This window comes from Rana temporaria, chromosome 8 (assembly GCF_905171775.1).
Source record: "Rana temporaria chromosome 8, aRanTem1.1, whole genome shotgun sequence".
NCBI lineage: Eukaryota > Metazoa > Chordata > Amphibia > Anura > Ranidae > Rana > Rana temporaria.
This window is the reverse complement of record NC_053496.1, coordinates 151,970,620-151,992,728: the sequence shown is the minus strand read 5'-3', so window position 1 is coordinate 151,992,728 and position 22,109 is coordinate 151,970,620. Positions and strand designations below refer to the sequence as shown.

The 22,109-nt window shown below is 48.2% G+C and overlaps 1 protein-coding gene across 1 annotated transcript in view; it reads right to left on the bottom strand.

Moving 5' to 3' along the window:
* LOC120909175 (oxysterol-binding protein 1-like) overlaps window positions 1-20,943 on the bottom strand; it is a 117,698-nt gene extending 96,755 nt beyond the window's left edge. The window contains 1 exon segment of the mRNA XM_040320887.1: window positions 20,531-20,943. Coding sequence (XP_040176821.1) covers window positions 20,531-20,928 — 398 coding nt within the window. The 5' untranslated portion in view covers window positions 20,929-20,943.
* Between the last annotated feature and the right edge of the window lie 1,166 nt (window positions 20,944-22,109).

Genomic DNA, 22,109 nt, shown 5'->3' with positions numbered 1-22,109 from the left:
GTGAAGTTATTGCCTGGTTTAGCTTTGTATCATCAGAAAACACTGAACTATTTATTCCAACCTTTATATCAGTGGTTCTCAACCTGGGGGTCGGGACCCCCTCGGGGGTCAAATGATGATTTGCCAGGGGTCACCGAATCCTGGGCTGTTCTTGAAGCCTGCACTGCTCTCCCAGCCTTTTTGTGGCCGCCCAGCAGGGCTGTCCCTAGAGCCCGCGGCCGCCCACTCAGCCTCTCTGCAGCCACCCATTCAGTTCATGGCATGGCTGGGGGGCAGAGACTAGAGGTCAGCTGACTGGTGAGGATAGGGAAGTGGGAGGGGCTGGAGGGGCCCCAATCTCCTGATTTTGGCATGGATGTAACTGCTACGAGACACCACAAAGTCGGAAACACAGTGAGTAACACTAGCTGTGATTATAGTTGCCATTAAAAGTCTCCACTAAGGTTCTCAGATCAGCAAATGACCTTGATCAAGAGCACCCAAGTTGGCTGATCAGAACTCCCCCCAGCACTGCCACTCATCCCCCCCCCCCCCCCCCACCAAGGAGTAAGAGAAGGAATAAAAATACAGAATACATGGAAGGGAGAGGAAAAGAGGCGGAGGAACAAAGAGAAAGAATAAGCGAAAGAACAAGAAAACGGCTAGAGAGAGGGATGAGGGAAAAAAAAAAAACAAGAAATTAGGATAGAGAGAGATGAAAGGAAAAAAAAAAAAAAAAAAAGAAGAAGAAGGAGAACAAAGAAAGTGGTACATCCTAAAATGTACCATAAGGGGTTTTAATACTGTACGAGTGGAAGGGACTCAGGGAGCGCTAAATGTCCGTGGGTTAGGGCCGCAAAAAGGGATTTTTAATACAGCTTACCTGTAAAATCCTTTTCTTGGAGTACATCACGGGACACAGAGCGGCATATTCATTACTATGTGGGTTATATGGAGTACCTTCAGGTGATGGACACTGGCAATCTCAAACAGGAAGTGCCCTTCCCTATATAAGCCCCTCCCATAGGAGGAGTACCTCAGTTTTGTAGCAAGCAGTATGCCTCCCAAAATGTTCCCCAAAAGAGGGGTGGGAGCTCTGTGTCCCGTGATGTACTCCAAGAAAAGGATTTTACAGGTAAGCTGTATTAAAAATCCCTTTTTCTTTATCGTACATCACGGGACACAGAGCGGCATATTCATTACTATGTGGGATGTCCCAAAGCAATGCTTTTAATGAGGGGAGGGAGACATCTTCCCAAGACAAAGGATTTAATTTAGAGGTATACTCAAATAATAATAATAAATCCAACTTAGTCGAGAAAAATTAAACTTAAATTTTAACTCAAGGGTGCCCCCGATTCTGAGGGTCTTAAATCGCAGCCTGCAGCACTGCCTGCCCAAAGGCTGTATCTGTATTCCTTCTTACGTCCACCTGGTAAAATTTAGTAAACGTGTGGACTGAAGACCAGGTTGCCGCTTTGCATACTTGAGCCATAGAGATCTGATGGTGTGCTGCCCAGGAGGCGCCCATGGCCCTGGTAGAATGAGCCTTTACTGACAAAGGAGGAGGCAACCTCTTCAAGCCGTAGGCCTGAGTAATTAACTGTTTAATCCATCTCGAGATGGTGGATTTTGCAGCTGCCTGCCCTTTCTTGGGCCCATCTGGCAAAATGAACAACACATCTGTTTTCCGAATCTTCTCTGTAGCTTTAAGATAGGCCTTCATGGCCCTGACAATATCCAAGGTATGCAGCAACCCTTCCTTTCTGGAAGTAGGCTTCGGAAAGAAGGATGGTAGTACCAAATCCTGGTTCAGGTGAAAACTGGATATAACCTTTGGTAGAAAGGAAGGATGAGGACGGAGAACCACCCTGTCCTTATGCAGAATAAGATATGGCTCCTTACAAGATAAGGCTGCCAATTCTGCCACTCTTCTGGCGGAAACTATTGCGACCAGAAATACCAACTTCCTTGTCAGTAAAACCAAAGGAATCTCAGCCAACGGCTCAAAAGGTTGTTTCTGCAGACAGGTAAGAGAGCTGCCGCTCCAGGTGAGCTCACTAGGGTAATTGATGTCCACTCAGAAGCAGATGGGTGCTGGCAATGCACAGGATGTGCAAAAACAATAAGGATATGGACAGCCGCACTCCAGTAACTTGAAAAAAAGACATGCCCTTTATTGGGTACAGGAAAAAATGCACTACAGATATCAGCACACAGTGGGATAAACAGCTGACGCGTTTCGCATTGAGTGTCAATGCTTAATCATAGCTATAAAGTGGTGACTTAACCGGAGGATTAATACGTAAGACCCCCTGTATGAAGGTCTTAACCAGCGAGTGGGTGGCCAGCGGCCTCTGAAACCACACTGACAAAGCTGAAATCTGTCCTTTGATTGTGCTTAATGCCAGGCCTTTATCCACTCCTAGCTGGAGAAAACTTAACACTCGATCAATGGTATACTTGCGGGAAAGCCATTTCTTGGACTCACACCAGCCTACGTAGGCCTTCCAGACCCTGTAATAAATCACCCTGGAGACCGGCTTTCTAGCCCTGATCAGGGTAGAGATTACCTGCCTAGACAGCCCTCTACCCCTGAGAATCAGGGATTCAGCCGCCAGGCCGTCAAATTTTGACGCCGTAATGCAGGGTGGAGGATCGGGCCTTGCGAGAGTAGGTCTGGCCGTAGAGGAAGCGTCCAAGGGTCTCCCACTGCCATCTTTATGATTAGTGAGTACCATGCCCTCCTGGGCCATGCTGGAGCTACCAGGATGACTGGTTTGTGCTCCACCCTGATCCTGCGTAACAGGCAGGGTAGCAACTGTAGCGGGGGAAAGGCATATAGGAGTTTGAACTGATGCCAAGGGCAAACCAACGCATCGGCTCCGCAGGCCATAGGGTCCCGTGTCCGGGACATGAACCTGTCTAGCTTCTTGTTGAATCTCGATGCCATGACATCCACGTCCGGCATCCCCCACCTCTGGCAGATTACCTGAAAAATTTGTGGATGCAGAGACCATTCCCCTGGCGACAGAGTCTGATGACTCAAGAAGTCCGCCTGCAGGTTGTCCACCCCGGGAATGAATATTGCCGATATGCAGGGCACATGAGCTTCTGCCCACAGGAAAATCAAGCTCACCTCTCTCTGAGCTGCCTGACTCTTGGTCCCCCCTTGGTGGTTTATATATGCCACAGCTGTGGCATTGTCCGATTGTATCCTCACCGGGAACCCCTGCAATTTGGCTGTCCAAGCCTCGAGGGCTAGCCGAGCAGCTCTGAGCTCCAAGATATTGATGGGCAACTGCCTCTCCGCCTGTGCCCAAGTACCTTGGCGAGTGCAACCATCCAAGATCGCTCCCCAGCCCCTCAGGCTGGCATCTGTGGTCACTATCTTCCAGGCCACGGGGCTGAAAGATTTTCCCTTCAGTAGATTCTGAGGATTTAACCACCAGCACAGACTTTGCCGAACTCTTGATGAGAGTGGCAAAGGAAATTCCAAGGCCTGTGGCCTCTTGCTCCATGCTGACAGAATGGCTGCCTGTAGGATGCGAGTGTGGCTTTGAGCGTAAGGTACCGCCTCGAACGTGGCCACTAGTTTGCCTAGTAGTCGCATACATAGGCGAATAGTTGGTTCTCTTTTGCTTAGAACCAGATGTATCAAGTCTTTGATGGCCTCGACCTTTACCAGAGGCAGGAACACTCTTTGCTGCTCTGTGTCTAATGTCATGCCGAGGTATTCCAACCGTCTTGTGGGTTGGAATGCTGATTTTTCTCGGTTTAGGATCCAACCGAACCTCTCGAGGTACTGGACCGTGAGGGCCACTGCTCGTTCCAGGCAAGGAGACGAGTGATCTATGACTAGGAGGTCGTCCAGGTAGGCTAGGACCGTGACCCCTTGGATCCTTAGACTGGCTAGGATCGGAGCTAGGATTTTCGTGAATACCCGGGGGGCCGTAGCCAGCCCGAAAGGGAGCGCCACAAATTGGAAATGACGCTGGGCCACCGTGAAGCGGAGAAATCTTTGATGTGGCTGAAAAATTGGCACATGAAGGTAAGCATCCTTTATGTCTATGGACGCCAGAAAGTCGTCCTTCTGGAGTGCGGCGGCTACAGACCGAACAGATTCCATCCGGAAAGAACGAACCCTTAGGTAAACGTTTAAACCCTTTAGGTCCAAAATTGGCCTGACATCGCTGTTGGGCTTTGGAACGGTAAACAGATTGGAGTAGAACCCTAGCCCTTGCTCTTGGGCTGGTACCTCTACTATCACGCCCTGGCAAAGCAGATGATCCAACGCCGCCAGTAAAGAGGCCTTTTTTGTTGGATCGTTCGGTACCCTTGACTCCTGATAATGAGGTGGAGGAAACTCTAGAAACTCTAATCTGTAGCCTGTGGCCACGGAAGACCGGACCCATCTGTCGGGGATATCGGCTTCCCAAACCTCCGCAAAAAGACGAAGCCTTCCCCCCACCTTTGTGGGTGGGGGCGCCCCTTCATAAGGCAGATTTAGGGGCTGGCTTTGCTGGCTTACGATACCACTGCTTCTTGCCCCCAGAGGCCTGTCCCTGCGACTTATTGCTAAAGTTTGATCTCGCAGGAGGTCGTCGATACTGCCTGGAAATGGAGGGCCCCGGAATAGGGGAGAGCTGCCTTTTAAACGCAGGTCCCCGAAACTTCTTTTTGACTGGTAAAAGGGTACTTTTGCCACTCGATATAGTCTGAATATATTTATCTAGATCCTCTCCGAAGAGTCGACCTCCATGGAAGGGAAAACCTGCCAGAAGTTTTTTGCATGGGGGCTCAGCCGCCCAGTTCTTTAACCATAAGAGCCTTCTCATGTGTACTAAAAATAGTGACAAACGAGACGCCTGCTGAATGGAGTCCTTTATAGCATCCACCGCAAAGCACAGGGCTCTAGGAATATCCGATAATTCTTCTGCCTGCTGGGAATGTCTTTAAGCATCTGTTTTGTCTGGTCTGTTAACGCCTGACAAACCCCAATAGCAGCCACTGCTGGCTGTATCACTGCACCTGCTGTAGCAAAGGATGCCTTTAAAAGCGTCTCAAAACGCTTATCCACCGGTTCTTTAAACATCTGTATGTTTTCCACCGGGCAAGTTAAAGATTTATTTACACAAGAGATGGCTGGGAGAGCCCACTTCTTGGAAAATTTTTCTTCCATAGGGTAGATGATGGAAAATCTTTTAGGTGGTAAAAAGATTCTATCTGGTCGTATCCAATCCTGAAAGATCAGTTCCTCTAAAAGAGGATGGACCGGAAAAACAGCGTTGCTCAAAGGCGCTTTCAATGAACCTAAGGATGATACCGCCGAAGCCTGAGGCTCCGGTAAGGGCAACTTAAATGCCAGGCGGACCATGTCTGTCAATGACTGAATCCACAAGCTCTCTGCATGGGAGGCCGAGACTGGCTCCTCATAAGTAGACTCCTCATTCCCTGAACCCTCATGGTCCTGGTCTGAATGATTTTCCTGAGCTTCTAATTCTCCAAGGGAGAGAACCTCAGCATCTGGGGGTACACCCCCAGGTGACGGAGACCTAGTCCGCTTCTTGCCCGACATGGAATTGACTATCATAGTTGCCAATCTCTTCTCTAGTCCCCCTAAGGAAAGGGCTAGCATTTCCTCTGTGACAAACACAGGGTTGGGTGGATCTGATCTAGCCTCAGCACCAGACGCCCCTAATGGCTCAACCAAGGCACCCACTACTGGAATAATTTGTGGGGAGAGTACAGGCATATCCCGACTCGAACCTTCAGAATCTGAGGGGGAACCCTTTTGTCCTCTGGCACCTCTTGCCATTTCCCCTGATCCTGATGCTTTGGAAGCCATGGTACAATACCGAGGTACCCCTACTTACAACAACCAACTGATGTAGGTAGGAGAAAAAACTATGCGGTTTTAAGGGGACAGTAGTGAACAACTAATGCCCAAAAAACCCAATTGGGAGACCTGTAGGTGTTCCCCCTTTTTCTTTTCTTTTTTCAATTATATATATATATATATATATATATATATATATATATATATATATATATATATATTTTTTTTTTTTTTTATTAATTTTTTTTTTTCTGGGATTTTTGGAATCACATTGTCTCCCCACAAGAGAAATTGCAAGAATCCACCTGCTGTAAGGAATTGTTTAGGCTAGATTGAAAAGCTAGTTCTGTTTGTCAGAACTGCAATACTCCCTTGCGCCACCGGGTGCCACTGTGCATCAGGCTTGCACTGCTGCCGCTCTGTGTCCTCCTCTCCTGAGCTCAGAAACAAACTGAGCTAATACAGCATAGAGGAAGGGCCGCCCTTCCTCTTATGAGATCCAACGTCCCGCCCCCCCTCTGAAAACGGCGCGAATTTCGTTTTTTTTTTTTATATATCGCTGTGCACGCGCCCGCGCGCGTGCCCGTGTCACGGGAGGGGCCATAGTGGAGGCAGCATGCTGCAGGGACGCTGGAGAAATGGACAGGACACAGAGGAAACATCCGCACGGCACCCGGCCAGGTAAGAACTTCCAGGTAGGCCCAGACACCTCCCAAGTTCAGGGTAAAGAGTAGGCACACACTAATACCCCACCTAGCGCCCAGCCAGATAGAACCTGCAACACATAGACCAGGGAGATCACACATATGGGGAGTAAATACACAGACCATCCTGTCTTACACAGACATAGTGGCCCCAGACTGCCAATGCAGGTGCATACTCAGGCAAACTCCCCCAAAAGATCCCCCTGGAGAGCCTGCTGACGAACCAAGTCCCGCAGGCCCCCCCTTCTTACCTGCTCCATGCCGCAGGACCTTGCACAGCAAGTGGTCCAATCTTCCCCCATCTCCGTGGGTGGCGTCTAGACCTTCAGGCCCTGGGGTCCTTTGAAGGAACCCACTGTCCTGGACCCATATAGCATCCTGGCAAACAGGGACTTTAGGCACCCCAAAAGGTTCTAAGTCCTGGGCCCAGGATCCAGCTCTCTGAAAGAGAAGCATTATGGGCAAAACCCCCTAGTTAGGGGCCCGGGTACTGTCCACTTTGGCTCTGAGGCACCTTGGACAGATCCGGTTAGCCTGCCTTGATCCCAAGGATGTGGAGGCAAAGCTATTCCATGACCAACACCTAAGACACTGGCGAAAAAACTAAGGTACTCCTCCTATGGGAGGGGGTTATATAGGGAGGGGCACTTCCTGTTTCAGATTGCCAGTGTCCATCACCTGAAGGTACTCCATATAACCCACATAGTAATGAATATGCCGCTCTGTGTCCCGTGATGTACGATAAAGAAATTACTTGTCTTGCCTTGGTGACAACCCACACTACGAAAATAACTTTACTGTTAGGGGTCCCCACAACTTAGGAAATGTTATCAAGGGGTCACGGCACTAGACAGGTTGAGAACCACGGCTTTATATCATTTATAAATAATGAGAAATTGAATCAGCGCAATGGATAAAATAGACCCTTAATAAAAGCAGCTGGACATCAGGGTCAATAATCAAAAAATCCCTAAGGTAAATATAATGCAGATCAGGGTTTGACAAATTTGCTTGGAATCTAGGAGCCAGCTAAAAAAGTTAGGAGCCAGAAAACGCACCCCGTCCCAACGAGCTTGCGCGCAGAAGCGCATATGTTAACAGTGTTCAAACCACACATGTGAGGTATCGCCGCGATTGGTAGAGCGAGAGCAATAATTCTAGCCCTAGTCCTCCTCTGTAACTCAAAACATGCAACCTGTAGATTTTTTTAAACGTCGCCTATGAAGATTTTAAAGGGTAAAGGTTTGTCGGCATTCCACGAGTGGACGCAATTTTGAAGCGTGACATGTTGGGTATGAATTTACTCGGCGTAACATTATCTTTCATAATATATAAAAAAAAGGGGATAACTTTACTGTTGTCTTATTTTTTAATTAAAAAAAAGTGTAATTTTTTCCCAAAAAAGTGCGCTTGTAAGACCGCTGCGCAAATACGGCGTCACAGAAAGTATTGCAACGATCGCCATTTTATTCTCTAGGGTGTTAGGATAAAAATATATATAATGTTTGGGGGTTCTAATTAGAGGGAGGAAGATGGCAGTGAAAAATGACATTAGAATTGCTGTTTAACTTGTAATGCTTAACTTGTAATACCAACGGACCACCACCAGATGGCGCCACCTTCCAAGCCAAGTCACCAGGACACCATTTCTAGTCGCCATGGCGACCTGGCGCCCGGGATTTGTCGAGCCCTGATGCAGAGCTAATAAAGTCCATATGTAAAAAACACCATTCGTGAGGAAAAAAAGTGCTGATACAATGAGGACACACAAGTGATCCCGCGGGTGCGATGAACCTCCACCAATAATAAGCAATGGCCGCTCACCTCACGTATAGGACCCTTTGATTATGGAGGGTCACATGGGCATGAACCAGCGGACACTTATAAGAGGATCCAAATGAAGAAGGAAAAGCTTAAACCAGTAGCAGTTTCAATCCAGGTATCATACGATCCTGTGGAAATAAAAAGCAGGTACATAGTGCTCTCCATATAAAATGGCAAATTTAATAAAAGCAGATGTGAAAACTTACAAACAAGGCACCAAGTCCAGTGCCGGATGATACAGCATGTAAACAATAGAAAGCGTGATGGCCGCGGGTGACCTCACAACGCTCCTTCCATACGGAAGGGACTTGGTGCCTTGTTTGTACGTTTTCAGATGTACTTTTATTAAAATTTGCCGCTTTATATGGAGAGCACTATGTACCTGCTTTTTATTTCCACATGATCGTATGGTACCTGGATTGAAACTGGTTTAAGCTTTTCCTTTGGTTCCTGACTTAATTTGGAGCCTCTTATAAGTGTACGCTGGTTCATGCGCATGTGACCCTCCATTATCAAAGGGCCCTATACGTGAGGTGAGCGGCCATTGCTTATAATTGGTGGAGGTTCATCGTACCCGCAGGATCACTTTTGTGTCCTCATTGTATCAGCACTTCTTTTCCTCACGGATGGTGTTTTTTTACATATGGACTTTATTAGCACTGCATCATCTATATCATTTATGCAATAGAGCCTCGGGGAACACGGATGTTAATTAAAGGGTTAAAGATCAACTTCAAGAAAAATGCAGAATAAATACATGACCTACATCTGTAGGTCATGTATTTATTTAGCATTTTACGCAGGAATTGAATGTCTATCCATCCATTCCTGAGAATTACAGCACAATGCTGTCTGAAAGGGCATATGATTTTTCTCTGCTGTAGTACACCTAGGAGATCTCTTCTCCAACTTGCTGGGCTCCTTCTTTTTCCCCTAGATATGAGCTCTGCTGTACAGGGACTGCATGAGAGTGGATACCAGGTCACAAGAAAAAAAATTATATATATGTGTGTTGTACCGATACCAGTATTGGGACCGATACCGAGTATTTGCAGGAGTACTCGTACTCCCACAAATACCACCGATGCCTAAATAGAATACTTGACACCCAGTCCCCCAATGCAGCCGCCGTATATCGCAAAAGCCGCCGCGTTAATCACCGCGCGGGGAACATTACAGTCAGCTTTCGTTTGAATAGCTGTTTTCCCCGCCGCACATAGACACTCCCCCTTGCTCGGGATTGGACGGATCTGTCCAATCGCGAGCAAGGGGGAGTGTATACACAGCGCGGCAGGGAAAACAGCTATTCAAACGAAAGCTGACTGTAATCTGTTCCCCGCGCGGTGATTAACGCGGCATCATCATTTAGGTCCGGGGGACATGGCTGGATATGTGGGGGGACATGGCTGGGCATGTGGGGGGGGGACATGGCTGGGCATGTGGGGGGGGGGGGGACATGGCTGGGCATGTGGGGGGGGGGGGGGGACATGGCTGGGCATGTGGGGGGGGGGGGGACATGGCTGGGCATGTGGGGGGGGGGACATGGCTGGGCATGTGGGGGGGGGACATGGCTGGGCATGTGGGGGGGGGGGACATGGCTGGGCATGTGGGGGGACATTTAAAAAAAAGTATCGGTATTCGGTATCGGCGAGTACATAAAAAAAAAAAGTATCGGTACTTGTACTCAGTCCTAAAAAAGTGGTATCGGGACAACCCTAATTTATTTATTTATATATATATATATATATATATATATATATATATATATATATATATATATATATATATATATATATATATATATATATACATATATATATATACACACACACACACACACACACACACAGTTGTGTTCAAAATTATTCAACCCCCCAATACTGTATAGGATTTTAGGGAATTTAGTGTACATTTGTAATTGTATTCAGAATGAAATCCTACAAGGACTTCTTAAAGAACCATATGCAACTAAAATGACATCAATTGGTTTTGTAATACAGTAGTAAATGTTTCTTTTGTGAATTCTTCATTTACACAATTATTCAACCCCTTAAAGACTACCACTCTGAAGAACAGAGGTTCATTGAAGTGTTTTCAATCAGGTATTGAAAACACCTGTGGATGTCAGGGAGCAGCAATAAAGCCTATTAAGCATCAATTAGGCAGCTTTAAAATGACTGATACTCAGCTCCTTCTATACACTAAGGGCTCTTTCACACGTCCGTTCCGTTCGTCCGTTTTTTGGACATCAGTTAACGGACCGCAATGCTTCCCTATGGGTTAACGTCCGTTAGCGGATGAGCATCCGCTAACGTCCGTTAGCATCCGTCTGCGTTAAGTTCCGTTTTTTTGGACGGAAGAAAACCCTATTTTTCTTCCGTCAAAAAAACGGAACGGACGAAAAACGGATGATCCGTTTACCATCCGATCCGCTAACGCCGTTTGGTATGAATCCTGAGGGGGAAGTCCCTGCCAGATTTTAAATAAAAATCCGGCATGGGTTCCCCCTAGGTCTGGTATGGGTTGTAAGGAGAACCCCCCTACAATCCATACCAGACCCGTATCCAAAGCACGCTACCCGGCCGGCCAGGAAAGGAGTGGGGACGAGCGAGCGCCCCCCCCTCCTGAGCCGTACCGGCCTGCATGCCCTAAACATGCGGGGGTTGGGTGCTCTGGGGCAGGGGGGGCGCACTGCGGCCCCCCCACCCCAGAGCACCCTGTCCCCATGTTGATGAGGACAGGGCCCCTTCCCGACAACCCTGGCCGTTGGTTGTCGGGGTATGCGGGCGGGAGGCTTTTCGGAATCTGGGAGCCCCCTTTAATAAGGGGGCCCCCAGATACCGGCCCCCACCCTAAGTGAATGGATATGGGGTACATCGTACCCCTACCCATTCACCTGGAGGCAAAAAGTTAAAGTTAATAAACACGACACAAGGGCTTTTAAAATAATTTATTAGTCTGCTCCGGAGGCCCCCCCTGTCTTCTTTATTAGCTCTTTCACCAGGGGGGGCTTCTTCTTTTAATTAAAAACAAAAACCGCGCTAGTAGACACCCCACCCCTAACCCTGGGCAGCAGCTAGCGTGTGAATCACAAGAAAATATAAAAACAAAGAAAAAGCCGCGCCCCAGCTAACAGTCCATAAATATACACAATCTATGAGGGTGTATTGCGTCCGTATTGAAAGGAATTGATAAGAAAGTCCGGATCGTTCCGAACTATGATGGCTCCTCCAATCCGCAACCCAAAAACACCATACTCAGAATGACCCGGAAAATATGACAAAGAAAGCCGCTTACCAGAAGGCAAGCGGTTAGGGCAGATGGCTATAACCCAGCCTAGGCCTTTTGTCCCTGAGGTTTGCACCAGGAAGTCCTCCGTCCTCTGAAACCGTTGTCCTCAGCTCCACCGTGTTTGTATGAAAATAAAACAGAGAGCGCACATAGCGTGATACTGGGACAGATCCTAACAATAGTGTCTAAGGTCCACACCACCTAGTGACAGCTATCCATAAATGTGCATACGTGACCCATCACCAATAACAGTGGCCGCTTACCAGAAGGTGAATGGTTAAGGCGTTTGGCTATGACCCAGCCCAGGCCCTTCTCCTTGTAGTAGGGGGTCCTTCCTCCCCTCTGCGTAATGCCCTGGAATTGGTTATTGCATGCAGTCCACACCACCCAGTGAACCTAACCGTACGGTGACCCTCTACCAGCCAGAATGGCTGCTTACCAGAAGAGAACAATGACAGGCAGATGGCTATAACCCAGCCTAGGTCCTTGGCTCCTTGCGGTGTGAAGTCCTCCGTCCCCTAAGTACTAGGTTTCCAACTCCCCCGTTTAGTAGAAGTGCGCATCTTCACCGGTCTCACGATTCGATTCGATTACGATTATCTGGTCAACGATTCGATTCGATTCGATTCCGCGATGCATCACGATGCATCAAGATTACCAACGAGCTCTCACTTCCGCTTGGGCCGCCTAGGTGGCCCTTCATCCCCGTAATCTTCTGAGACACATCACAGGTCCCAGAAGATTGTCCAGCTATGCAGGACAGCGCAGTGAGACATGTGCACCTGGCTGTGAAGCTGCAAGCTGTCACAGCCGGATGCCCACAGTAGTATTGCCAGCGCCATGGACAGAATGGAGGGTTCGGGTGGCCACGTCGCTGGATTGTGGGACAGCTGAGTGTCTTTTTATTAAAAGTCAGAAGATACACTGTTTTTTGAAGCTGCTGACTTTTAATAACTTATTTTTTTACTGAACTCTGCTTTTAAATAAAAATAAACTCATTCCCTTAAAGTGGAGTTCCACCCAAAAGTGGAACTTCTGCTTTAAGCACTCCTCGCCCCCTGCCATTTTTAATGGGACTTTTTGTCACAGCTGCCTAGGTGACTCCTCCTGTCGCCCTAGGTGGCTCCTCCTTGCCAGCAATCTTCTGGGACACAGGTCCCAGAAGATTGTCTGGCCAATGGCAGATAACAGTGCGCGCCTGGCCATGAAGCCGTAAGCTATCATGGCCGGGTGCCCACAGTAGATATGGCGGGGTTGAGGAGAGGAGCGGGGAAAGGTATGGGACTCTGTGCGGCCGCATCGCTGGACTGAGGGACAGGTAAGTGTCAGTTTAATTGAAGTCACCAGCTACACTTTTTTTGTAGCTGGTGACTTTTACTAAACTAAAAAACGGTGGAACTCCGCTATAAGTAGTGCACTAATCCGGTGCACTACAGGATACAGACATATACACATGTGGTGCTGGGAGGTCAGGAGAGATTATAATCCACAGCAAACAGCCCTGTGAAGTTCCCTGTACTGTGTCTGTGTTGAAATTACCCTGGATTCCCAAGTTCACACATTCCAGCACACTAGGAGTTAACACAATGGAATGTGCAAATTTAGGAGATCAGGGTAATGTCAACACAGAGCACATGTAGGAAAAAGAATACAGCTGTAACTAAGAGTACCCGTTTTGAAATACATGCCGTTCTAAACCATTAAATGTCCACTGCTGCATGTGCTTTTTAAAATATATAAAGCTTCTCATACCTGCATTTCTGTCTGTGTATGCTCTATATTCCGCACGTGACTCTGTCCTGTACAGCCCGCCTCTTGCCTCTCGTTCTCCTCTTTCCCGACATCAGTGGGAGTTCTCAGCCCCGCCCACCGTCTGTACTGTAGCCATCAGATGAGAAGAGAGGCTGGCGGGGCTGACTTCAGGAGACACGTGGGAGGTGAGAGGCGGGCCAGAGCGTGCAGTCACATAAGGGGAATATACAGACAGAAATATAGGAATGAAACACAGTATATTTTAAAAAGCACACGCAGCAGTGTCCCCTGAATGGATTATAGCAGCATGTATTGCAAAACGAGCATTTTAAAACACACGCTCGGAGCGCTCTCCCGGGAGGGGCGGGGCAAGTCGGGATGACGTCACCGACATCGATTATTGGGGTCACATGCATCGATGCAGAATCGGGGGCCCCCGAATCTCGATGCATCGATGCAACGATTATATTCAACACCCCTACCGTTTAGAATGTATGAATGAAGAGAAAAGCGCACATAGCGTAACTCTGAGACAGTAACTTTTATTTAAAAAAAGATAAAAGGTACTCACAATATGAGCGATTAAAATAATCTGACAAAGTTGCCGGCCGGCATAACAGGAGCCCTACTCCTTGCGTGGTGACGTCACTGTGTGATCCTCTTCTTTGATGTCTATAAAAGCGACCCCCCCGGCGGTGGAAGAGAACCAGACGGCGGCTAAGAAGAACGGCCCCCACCCGAAGACGTCAAAGAAGAAGCCCCCCCTGGTGAAAGAGCCAATAAAGAAGACAGGGGGGGGCCTCCGGAGCAGACTAATAAATTATTTTAAAAACCCTTGTGTCGTGTTTATTAACTTTAACTTTTTGCCTCCAGGTGAATGGGTAGGGGTACGATGTACCCCATATCCATTCACTTAGGGTGGGGGCCGGTATCTGGGGGCCCCCTTATTAAAGGGGGCTCCCAGATTCCGATAAGCCTCCCGCCCGCATACCCCGACAACCAACGGCCAGGGTTGTCGGGAAGGGGCCCTGTCCTCATCAACATGGGGACAGCACCCAACCCCCCCCATGTTGAGGGCATGCAGCCCGGTACGGCTCAGGAGGGGGGGGGCGCTCGCTCGTCCCCACTCCTTTCCTGGCCGGCCGGGTAGCGTGCTTTGGATACGGGTCTGGTATGGATTGTAGGGGGACCCCCCTACGCCGTTTTTTCGGCGTAGGGGGGGTCTCCTTACAACCCATACCAGACCTAAGGGCCCGGTATGCTCCTGAGGGGGGAACCCATGCCGGATTTTTATTTAAAATCCGGCGGGGACTTTTTCCTGAGGGATTTATACCAAACGCCGCACACGTGTAGAATTGGCGGGAATCCAAGTCGGATCTCCCGTCGCTTCTATGACGTGCTTGCTGGAATGTGCTTTTACTATTCCAGCGAGTGCGAGATGTCGGCACCCTGTCGCCGAGAATCAGCGCGATGCCGTCGTGCTAAAAACACATTCTCGGCGGCAGGCACTGTAGCCGAGAAAGCCCCCCCAAAAAAAAAAAAACGGATGGAAAAACGGATCAACTGATGAAAAAAAAACTGATCTAAAAAACTGAGCTGACGTGTGAAAGAGCCCTAACTGGTGTGGTTACAAACATGGTGAAGTCAAGAGAATGGTCCAGGAAGACAAGAGAAGAGGTGATTACTCTTCACAGGAAGGGCAATGGCTATAAGAAGATTGCAAAGATGTTAAACATACCAAGAGACACCATAGGAAGCATCATTCGCAAATTCAAGGCAAAGGGCACTGTTGAAACGCTACCTGGTCGTGGCAGAAAGAAGATGCTGACTTCGACTGCTGTGCGCTACCTGAAGCGTAGAGTGGAGAAAAGTCCCCATGTGACTGCTGAGGAACTGAGAAAAGATTTGTCAGATGTGGGTACTGAAGTTTCTGCTCAGACAATACGGCGCACACTGCGTAATGAAGGCCTCCATGCCAGAACTCCCAAGCGCACCCCCTTGCTGTCTCCAAAGAATAAGAAGAGTCGACTGCAGTATGCCAAAAGTCATGTGGACAAACCACAGAAGTTTTGGGATTGTGTTCTGTGGACTGATGAAACAAAATTAGAACTGTTTGGGCCCATGGATCAACTGTTTGGAGGAGGAAGAACAAGGTCTAAAATGAAAAGAACACCTTGCCTACTGTGAAGCATGGCGGGGGTCAATCATGCTTTGGGGCCGTTTTGCTTCTGCAGGTACAGGGAAGCTTCAGCGTGTGCAAGGTACCATGAATTCTCTTCAGTACCAGGAGATATTGGATGACAATGTGATGCAGTTCGTCACAAACCTGAGGCTTGGGAGATGTTGGACCTTTCAACAGGACAATGATCCCAAGCATACCTCCAAGTCCACTAGAGCATGGTTGCAGATTAAAGGCTGGAACATTTTGGAGTGGCCATCGCAGTCACCAGACTTAAATCCGATTGAGAACCTCTGGTGGGACTTAAAGAAAGCAGTTGCAGTGCGCAAGCCTAAGAATGTGACTGAACTGGAGGCTTTTGCCCATGACGAATGGGCGAAGATACCCGTAGATCGCTGCAAGACACTTGTGTCAAGCTATGCTTCACGTTTAAAAGCTGTTATAACTGTAAAAGGATGTTGTACTAAGTACCAAGATTGAATGTCACGTGGGGGTTGAATAAAACTGATAATGATGTGAGCACAGAAAAGACATTTGTGGTTATTTCATTATAAATGTTATGTTATATTTGTCTGACCTACACGTGCCTCTTTGATTTAATTGTAAGCAGGATGACTGAATGATCAAAATCAATGTCAAACTGGCCAAAACAATCAATTTCAGTGGGGGGGTTGAATAATTTTGAACTATTTATATATACACACACACACACATACATTTATTATCATGTTAATAATTGGAGAACTGTTTTGTATTGTTAATATCTGCTTGACATTCAGGAACATTCAGTCACCAACAATCTGTCCCTCTGCACACCGGATACTAAAAGGACCAACCAGCTACGACTGTAGGAAAGTGTCCCCCAAAACTTAAAGTGGAGTTCCACCCATTTTTTTATGTTTGTCTGTGCTGCGTGCCCTAATCTCATAGTGTTCAGAATGGACAATTTTTATTTATTTTGTTGCTTGTAAATACCTTTATTTTGTAATCCTTCATTACTTCCTCCTCCTTATTAGCCTAGGCTATTAAGTCACAAGGCTATTCGCAAGGGTTTCTGGGATAGGCATCATGTATCCCAGTAGTCCTTGCAAATAGCCTATTTGTATAGAGAAGGGGCGGCAACTTCCTCTGACATTCCCGTTGCTATGGAAACCTGACTGAAACCTTTTACATCGCTTGTGCAGCACTGAGCATGTGCGAGATCTGCAAGTCTGAAATGCAGGAAGTCATACAGTCTGGCTTCATGATGCCCACGGTCTATTTCTAGATTATAAACTAACTAAATGCTCTAACAACCTAACAAAACGGACCTTAGTTTACAGACTAACTTTACTAGACTACATTAAGCTTGTGTATTACAGGGGTATTTATATTTAAAAAGTGAAATTGTGGGTGGAACTCCCCTTTCAAGAACAAATCTACGAAAAATGGAGTTGACCTCATAATTGGATTCCTAAAAAAAAAAAAATCTAAAAAGGAGTCAGTGGAGAACCTCCGATATACTCCTTTTAGGTGGTCTGTTCTCCTAGGGCAGAAAAACTGCGGTTCATCATAGCTTCCCACTTTCTCGCAGAGAACTTCCTGTTTTTACATTTCAGCTGAAGTCATGGTGTGGACTAGGCTATCATATGTAAAAGTCAAGCTGAGTAATGGATGTGTGGGTATAAATTGTGCAATCAGTCCCCTGGAGGAAAAAAAAAAAAAAGGAAGGAGAGAAACAGAAGGAACTACCAATAGAAAAAAAAAACTGTTACTACCATAAATTTAAACACGGAGACACACTGCACATTATATAGTCTTTTTACAGAAAAAAAAGACTATACAGTACACTGTTCATACATGTCAGTAAACAACTGTGCAGCACATCTTCCATACATGTCAGCAAGTGCCTGAGAACTTGTGAATGTGTAAAGAGCAATGCCTCATGGGATCTGTAGTCCCAGTATAAATGAATTCCCTTATAAACTTTCTTACTGGGTACTTAACCACATCAATACTGGGCATTTTCGCCCCCTTCCTACCCAGACCAATTTTCAGCGCTCTCGCACTTCCAATGACAATCGTGCGGTCATGCTACACTGTACCCAAATAACATTTTTATAATTTTGTTCACACAAATAGAGCTTTCTTTTGGTGGTATTTATTCGTGACTCTGTTTTTTATTTTTTGCGATATAAGCGAAAAAAAGAGCTTTCTTTCAGAGCTTTCTTTTTGATCACCTCTGCGGTTTGTATTTGTTGTTATAAACAAAATAAAAAAGACCAAATTTTTTTAAAAAAATATACAAAAGCGTTTTATATTTTGTTGTAAAATTTTGCAAACAGGTAAAAAAAAAAAAAAACGATCCCTGAGATTGTGTTTACATCACGTGTCCCGTCACTGGAGTCTACGGGGCCCCCACCGACCGACCTGTCACTGGAGTCTACGGGCCCCCTCCCCCCACAGACCTGTCACTGGAGTCTACGGGCCCCCTCCCCCCACAGACCTGTCACTGGAGTCTACGGGCCCCCTCCCCCCACAGACCTGTCACTGGAGTCTACGGGCCCCCTCCCCCCACAGACCTGTCACTGGAGTCTACGGGCCCCCACAGACCTGTCACTGGAGTCTACGGGCCCCCACAGACCTGTCACTGGAGTCTACGGGCCCCCACAGACCTGTCACTGGAGTCTACGGGCCCCACTGCCACGACCTGTCACTTAAGTCTACGGGACCCAACACCACGACCTGTCACTTAAGTCTACGGGCCCCCTCCCCCCACAGACCTGCCACTGAAGTCTACGAGACCCACCGCCACGACCTGTCACTTAAGTCTACGTGACCCACCGCCACGACCTGTCACTTAAGTCTACGGGACCCACCGCCACGACCTGTCACTTAAGTCTACGGGACCCACCGCCACGACCTGTCACTTAAGTCTACGGGACCCACCGCCACGACCTGTCACTTAAGTCTACGGGACCCACCGCCACGACCTGTCACTTAAGTCTACGTGACCCACCGCCACGACCTGTCACTTAAGTCTACGGGCCCCACCGCCACGACCTGTCACTTAAGTCTACGGGCCCCACCGCCACGACCTGTCACTTAAGTCTACAGGCCCCACCGCCACGACCTGTCACTTAAGTCTACGGGCCCCCTCCCCCCCACACACCTGTCACTTAAGTCTACGGGCCCCACCGCCACGACCTGTCACTTAAGTCTACGTGACCCACCGCCACGACCTGTCACTTAAGTCTACGGGCCCCCTCCCCCCACAGACCTGTCACTGAAGTCTACGGGACCCACCGCCACGACCACGACCTGTCACCTGCCACGGGACACACCGCCACGACCTGTCACTGAAGTCTACGGGCCCCACCCCCACGACCTGTCACTGATGTCTACGGGCTCAGGGAGTGCAGCTAGCCGCTCACAGGGGTCAAACACTGCAGCAGGAATCAGCAGAGTCCAACTGCTAAAAAAATAAAAAAATAAAGCCGATTCTGCCATAAATCCTGTGAGCCAATAACTACCTGTTCACTCTGCAGTTATAAAAACTTGTTGGACTACAAAACACCCCCACCTCTTGATGCTGAGGAAAGGATTCTGTAGTTCTACTATACAGTGTCACCACTCCTCCATAGCCACGGAACAGGGAATGTTGTCACTCTAAAGCAGAAGACGCCACCCACCCCCCCCCCCCCCCTTCTCACTAAACCATAGGGGTGAAAGTGTTCTGTAGTCCTAACAATTCTTAATATAGGGTAGTATGGGTAGAATCATCAGGTAACACTTCCTATATTAAGAATTGGTGTACTACAGAACACCTCCACCATATGTTACGAAGAGGCGACAGAGAGGTGTTCTGTAGTCCTGCTCTAAAGTGTAAACACTCCTCCACAGCTACAGTATGGGGAGTGTTGTCACCCTAGAATTGGACTACAGAGCACTTCCACCCCGTGTTACTGGGAAGAGGAGAAATTAAGGTGTTCTGTAGTCCTACTATATGGTGACAACCCCCCCTTCCCAGCTAAAGCACTGGTAGTGTTGTCACCCTAGATCAGGGCTACAGATCTCCCCCTTTCCTCAATAACATGGAGTGGAGGTGTTCTATAGTCCTGACAACTCCTAATAAGGGAAGTGTATTATGGGCAGGTAACACACTTCTTGTTTTAGGAATTGTTGGCACACCTCCACCTTGTTATTGTAAAGAGGATAGGGAAAAGGTGCTCTGTAGACCTGATCTATGGTGAAAAACGCATGCAAAGTTACAATGCAGGGAATGCTGTCATACTAGAACGGGACTACAGAGCACCTCCACCTTATGTTATTGTAAAGAGGGCAGGGGGAAGGTGTTCTGTAGTCCTAATCTATGGTGAAACCACTCAAGCAAAGTGACAGTACAGGGAGTACTGTCACACTAAAATGGGACTACAGAGCACCTCCACCTCATGTAATAAAGCATAGGGAAAGGTGTTCTGTAGTCCTGATCTATGGTGTCAACACTCCTCCATAGCTACAGTACAGGTAGAGTTGACACCATAGATCAGGACTACAGAACCCCTCTCCCTTTCCCAATAACATGGAGTGGAGGTGTTCTGTAGTCCTAATGATTTGTAATTTAAGACTACACACCTAAATGCAAGGGATAGGCCCCCGCCCCCCCCTGTCACTGCATCGTACGATAGGGGAGGGTGTTCTGTAGTCCTGTTCTATGGAGAAAACACTCCTGCAAAGTGACAGAACAGGGAATGTTGTCACACTAGAAGACAACAAATCACCTCCACCCCATGTTTTAAGGATGAGCATAAGAAAAGATGTTTTGTAGTGCCATCCCTATAGATCGGGACTACATGAACCCTCTCCTCTTCCCAATAACATGGAGCGGAAGTGTTTTGTAGTGCTATGACTGTGCAATCTCGGTGTAGCCCTCCTAGAGTGGGAAGTTAAAGGGGCCCTCCATCCCCCCAGCAGGCCACATACCGGTAGTAGGAGAGCAGGCCGTTGCTGAGGACGAACCATCGTCTCTGATATCCTTTGATGTAATTGGTCCATTTGAAGAGCCAGCCCTCCCGGGCAGAACCGGACCCGGAGCCGGACGAACTACTGCTGGCGGAGCCCTCTCTGGGGGGGGCGGGTCCGGGCGGAGGGGGGGCGGGGGGCAGAGGCGGGAGGCTGCCGGGGGGAGCGGCCGGGGGAGGGGGGGGCAGGGACGGGGAGACGGACCCGCTACCGGAAGCGGCGGGACCCGCGCGCACCTCCGCCATCAGGAGACACCGAGGAGCCGGAACCGGGGGCCGCCGGAACCAGAAGACACGTCCCGCGGGGCGGGAAGCTGAGAATGACCGCTTCCGGGGCGGGACCGAGGCCGGTGGCGCCATGACGGAAAAGGGCGAGCTGGGGTAAAGAGGACCTGTCGGCGGGTCCATTCTTATAGAGGGGCGGGGACCGAACGGTCAACTGTACATAAGTGAAACATGAGAGCTTATATGGGAAAGTTATGGGAAACTCGTGTGAAATGGGTCCTGTGAGCCTCTCTTATATTGTATATCACCTGGTCAGCCATATTACAGAGAGGACCTGTTACTGAGACCTGCAACAACACAACACGCTCAGCGTCTACTCGTCACGTATTACGGTGGATCTTAACACCTGACCAGAGCAAGCCTCTCAGCTGATTGGTTATATTAGAGGGGGACTGTCACCTGACTGGTCACATTAGAAAAGACCTATCACTTGATTGGCTCTATTAGACAGGACCTGGACCTGACTGGTCACATTAGAGAGGACCTATCACTTGATTGGCTTTATTAGAGAGGACCTGTTACCTGTTTTGCTCTATTAGAAAGGACCTGTCACTTGTTTGGCTCTATTAGAGAGGATCTGTCACTCGTTTGGCTCTATTAGGGAGGACCTGTCACCTGACTGGTCACATTAGAGAGGCTCTTCCACTTTTATTAGTTCTATTAGAGAGGACCTGTAACCTGTTTGGCGCTATTAGAGAGGACCTCTCACGCGATTGGCTCTATTGGAGAGGACCTGTCACCTTATTGGCTCAATTAGAGAGGACCTGTCACCTGTTTTGCTCTATTGGAGAGGTCCTGTCAGGCTGTCACTTGATTGTCTCTATTAGAGAGGACATGCCACTTGTTTGACTCTATTAGAGAGGGCATGCCACTTGTTTGGCTCTATTAGAGAGGACCTGGACTTGACTGGTCACGTTAGAGAGGACCTGTCACTTTTATTGGGTCTATTAGGAGAGGACCTGTCACATGATTGGCTCTATTAGAGAGGCACAAGCCGCTTCCAGGGCATACCTTGAGTCTGTGTAAATGTTGGCTCTTTTACCTTCTACTATCTTACATGCTGTAGCTTGGAGCTCCGCTTCCTGAGCAGATACAGTTGGTGGTAATGCTCCTGCTTGTAGAATTTCAAATTCAGAGGTCATGTGGATCAGTACAGGGGTCTTTTTCTTCACCTTCTACATCTCCTTATTCACCTCCTTCATGTCCCCCCTCGAAAAATGGCAGAAGAGTGGTTGAGAGTGAGACACCTTTGGAGG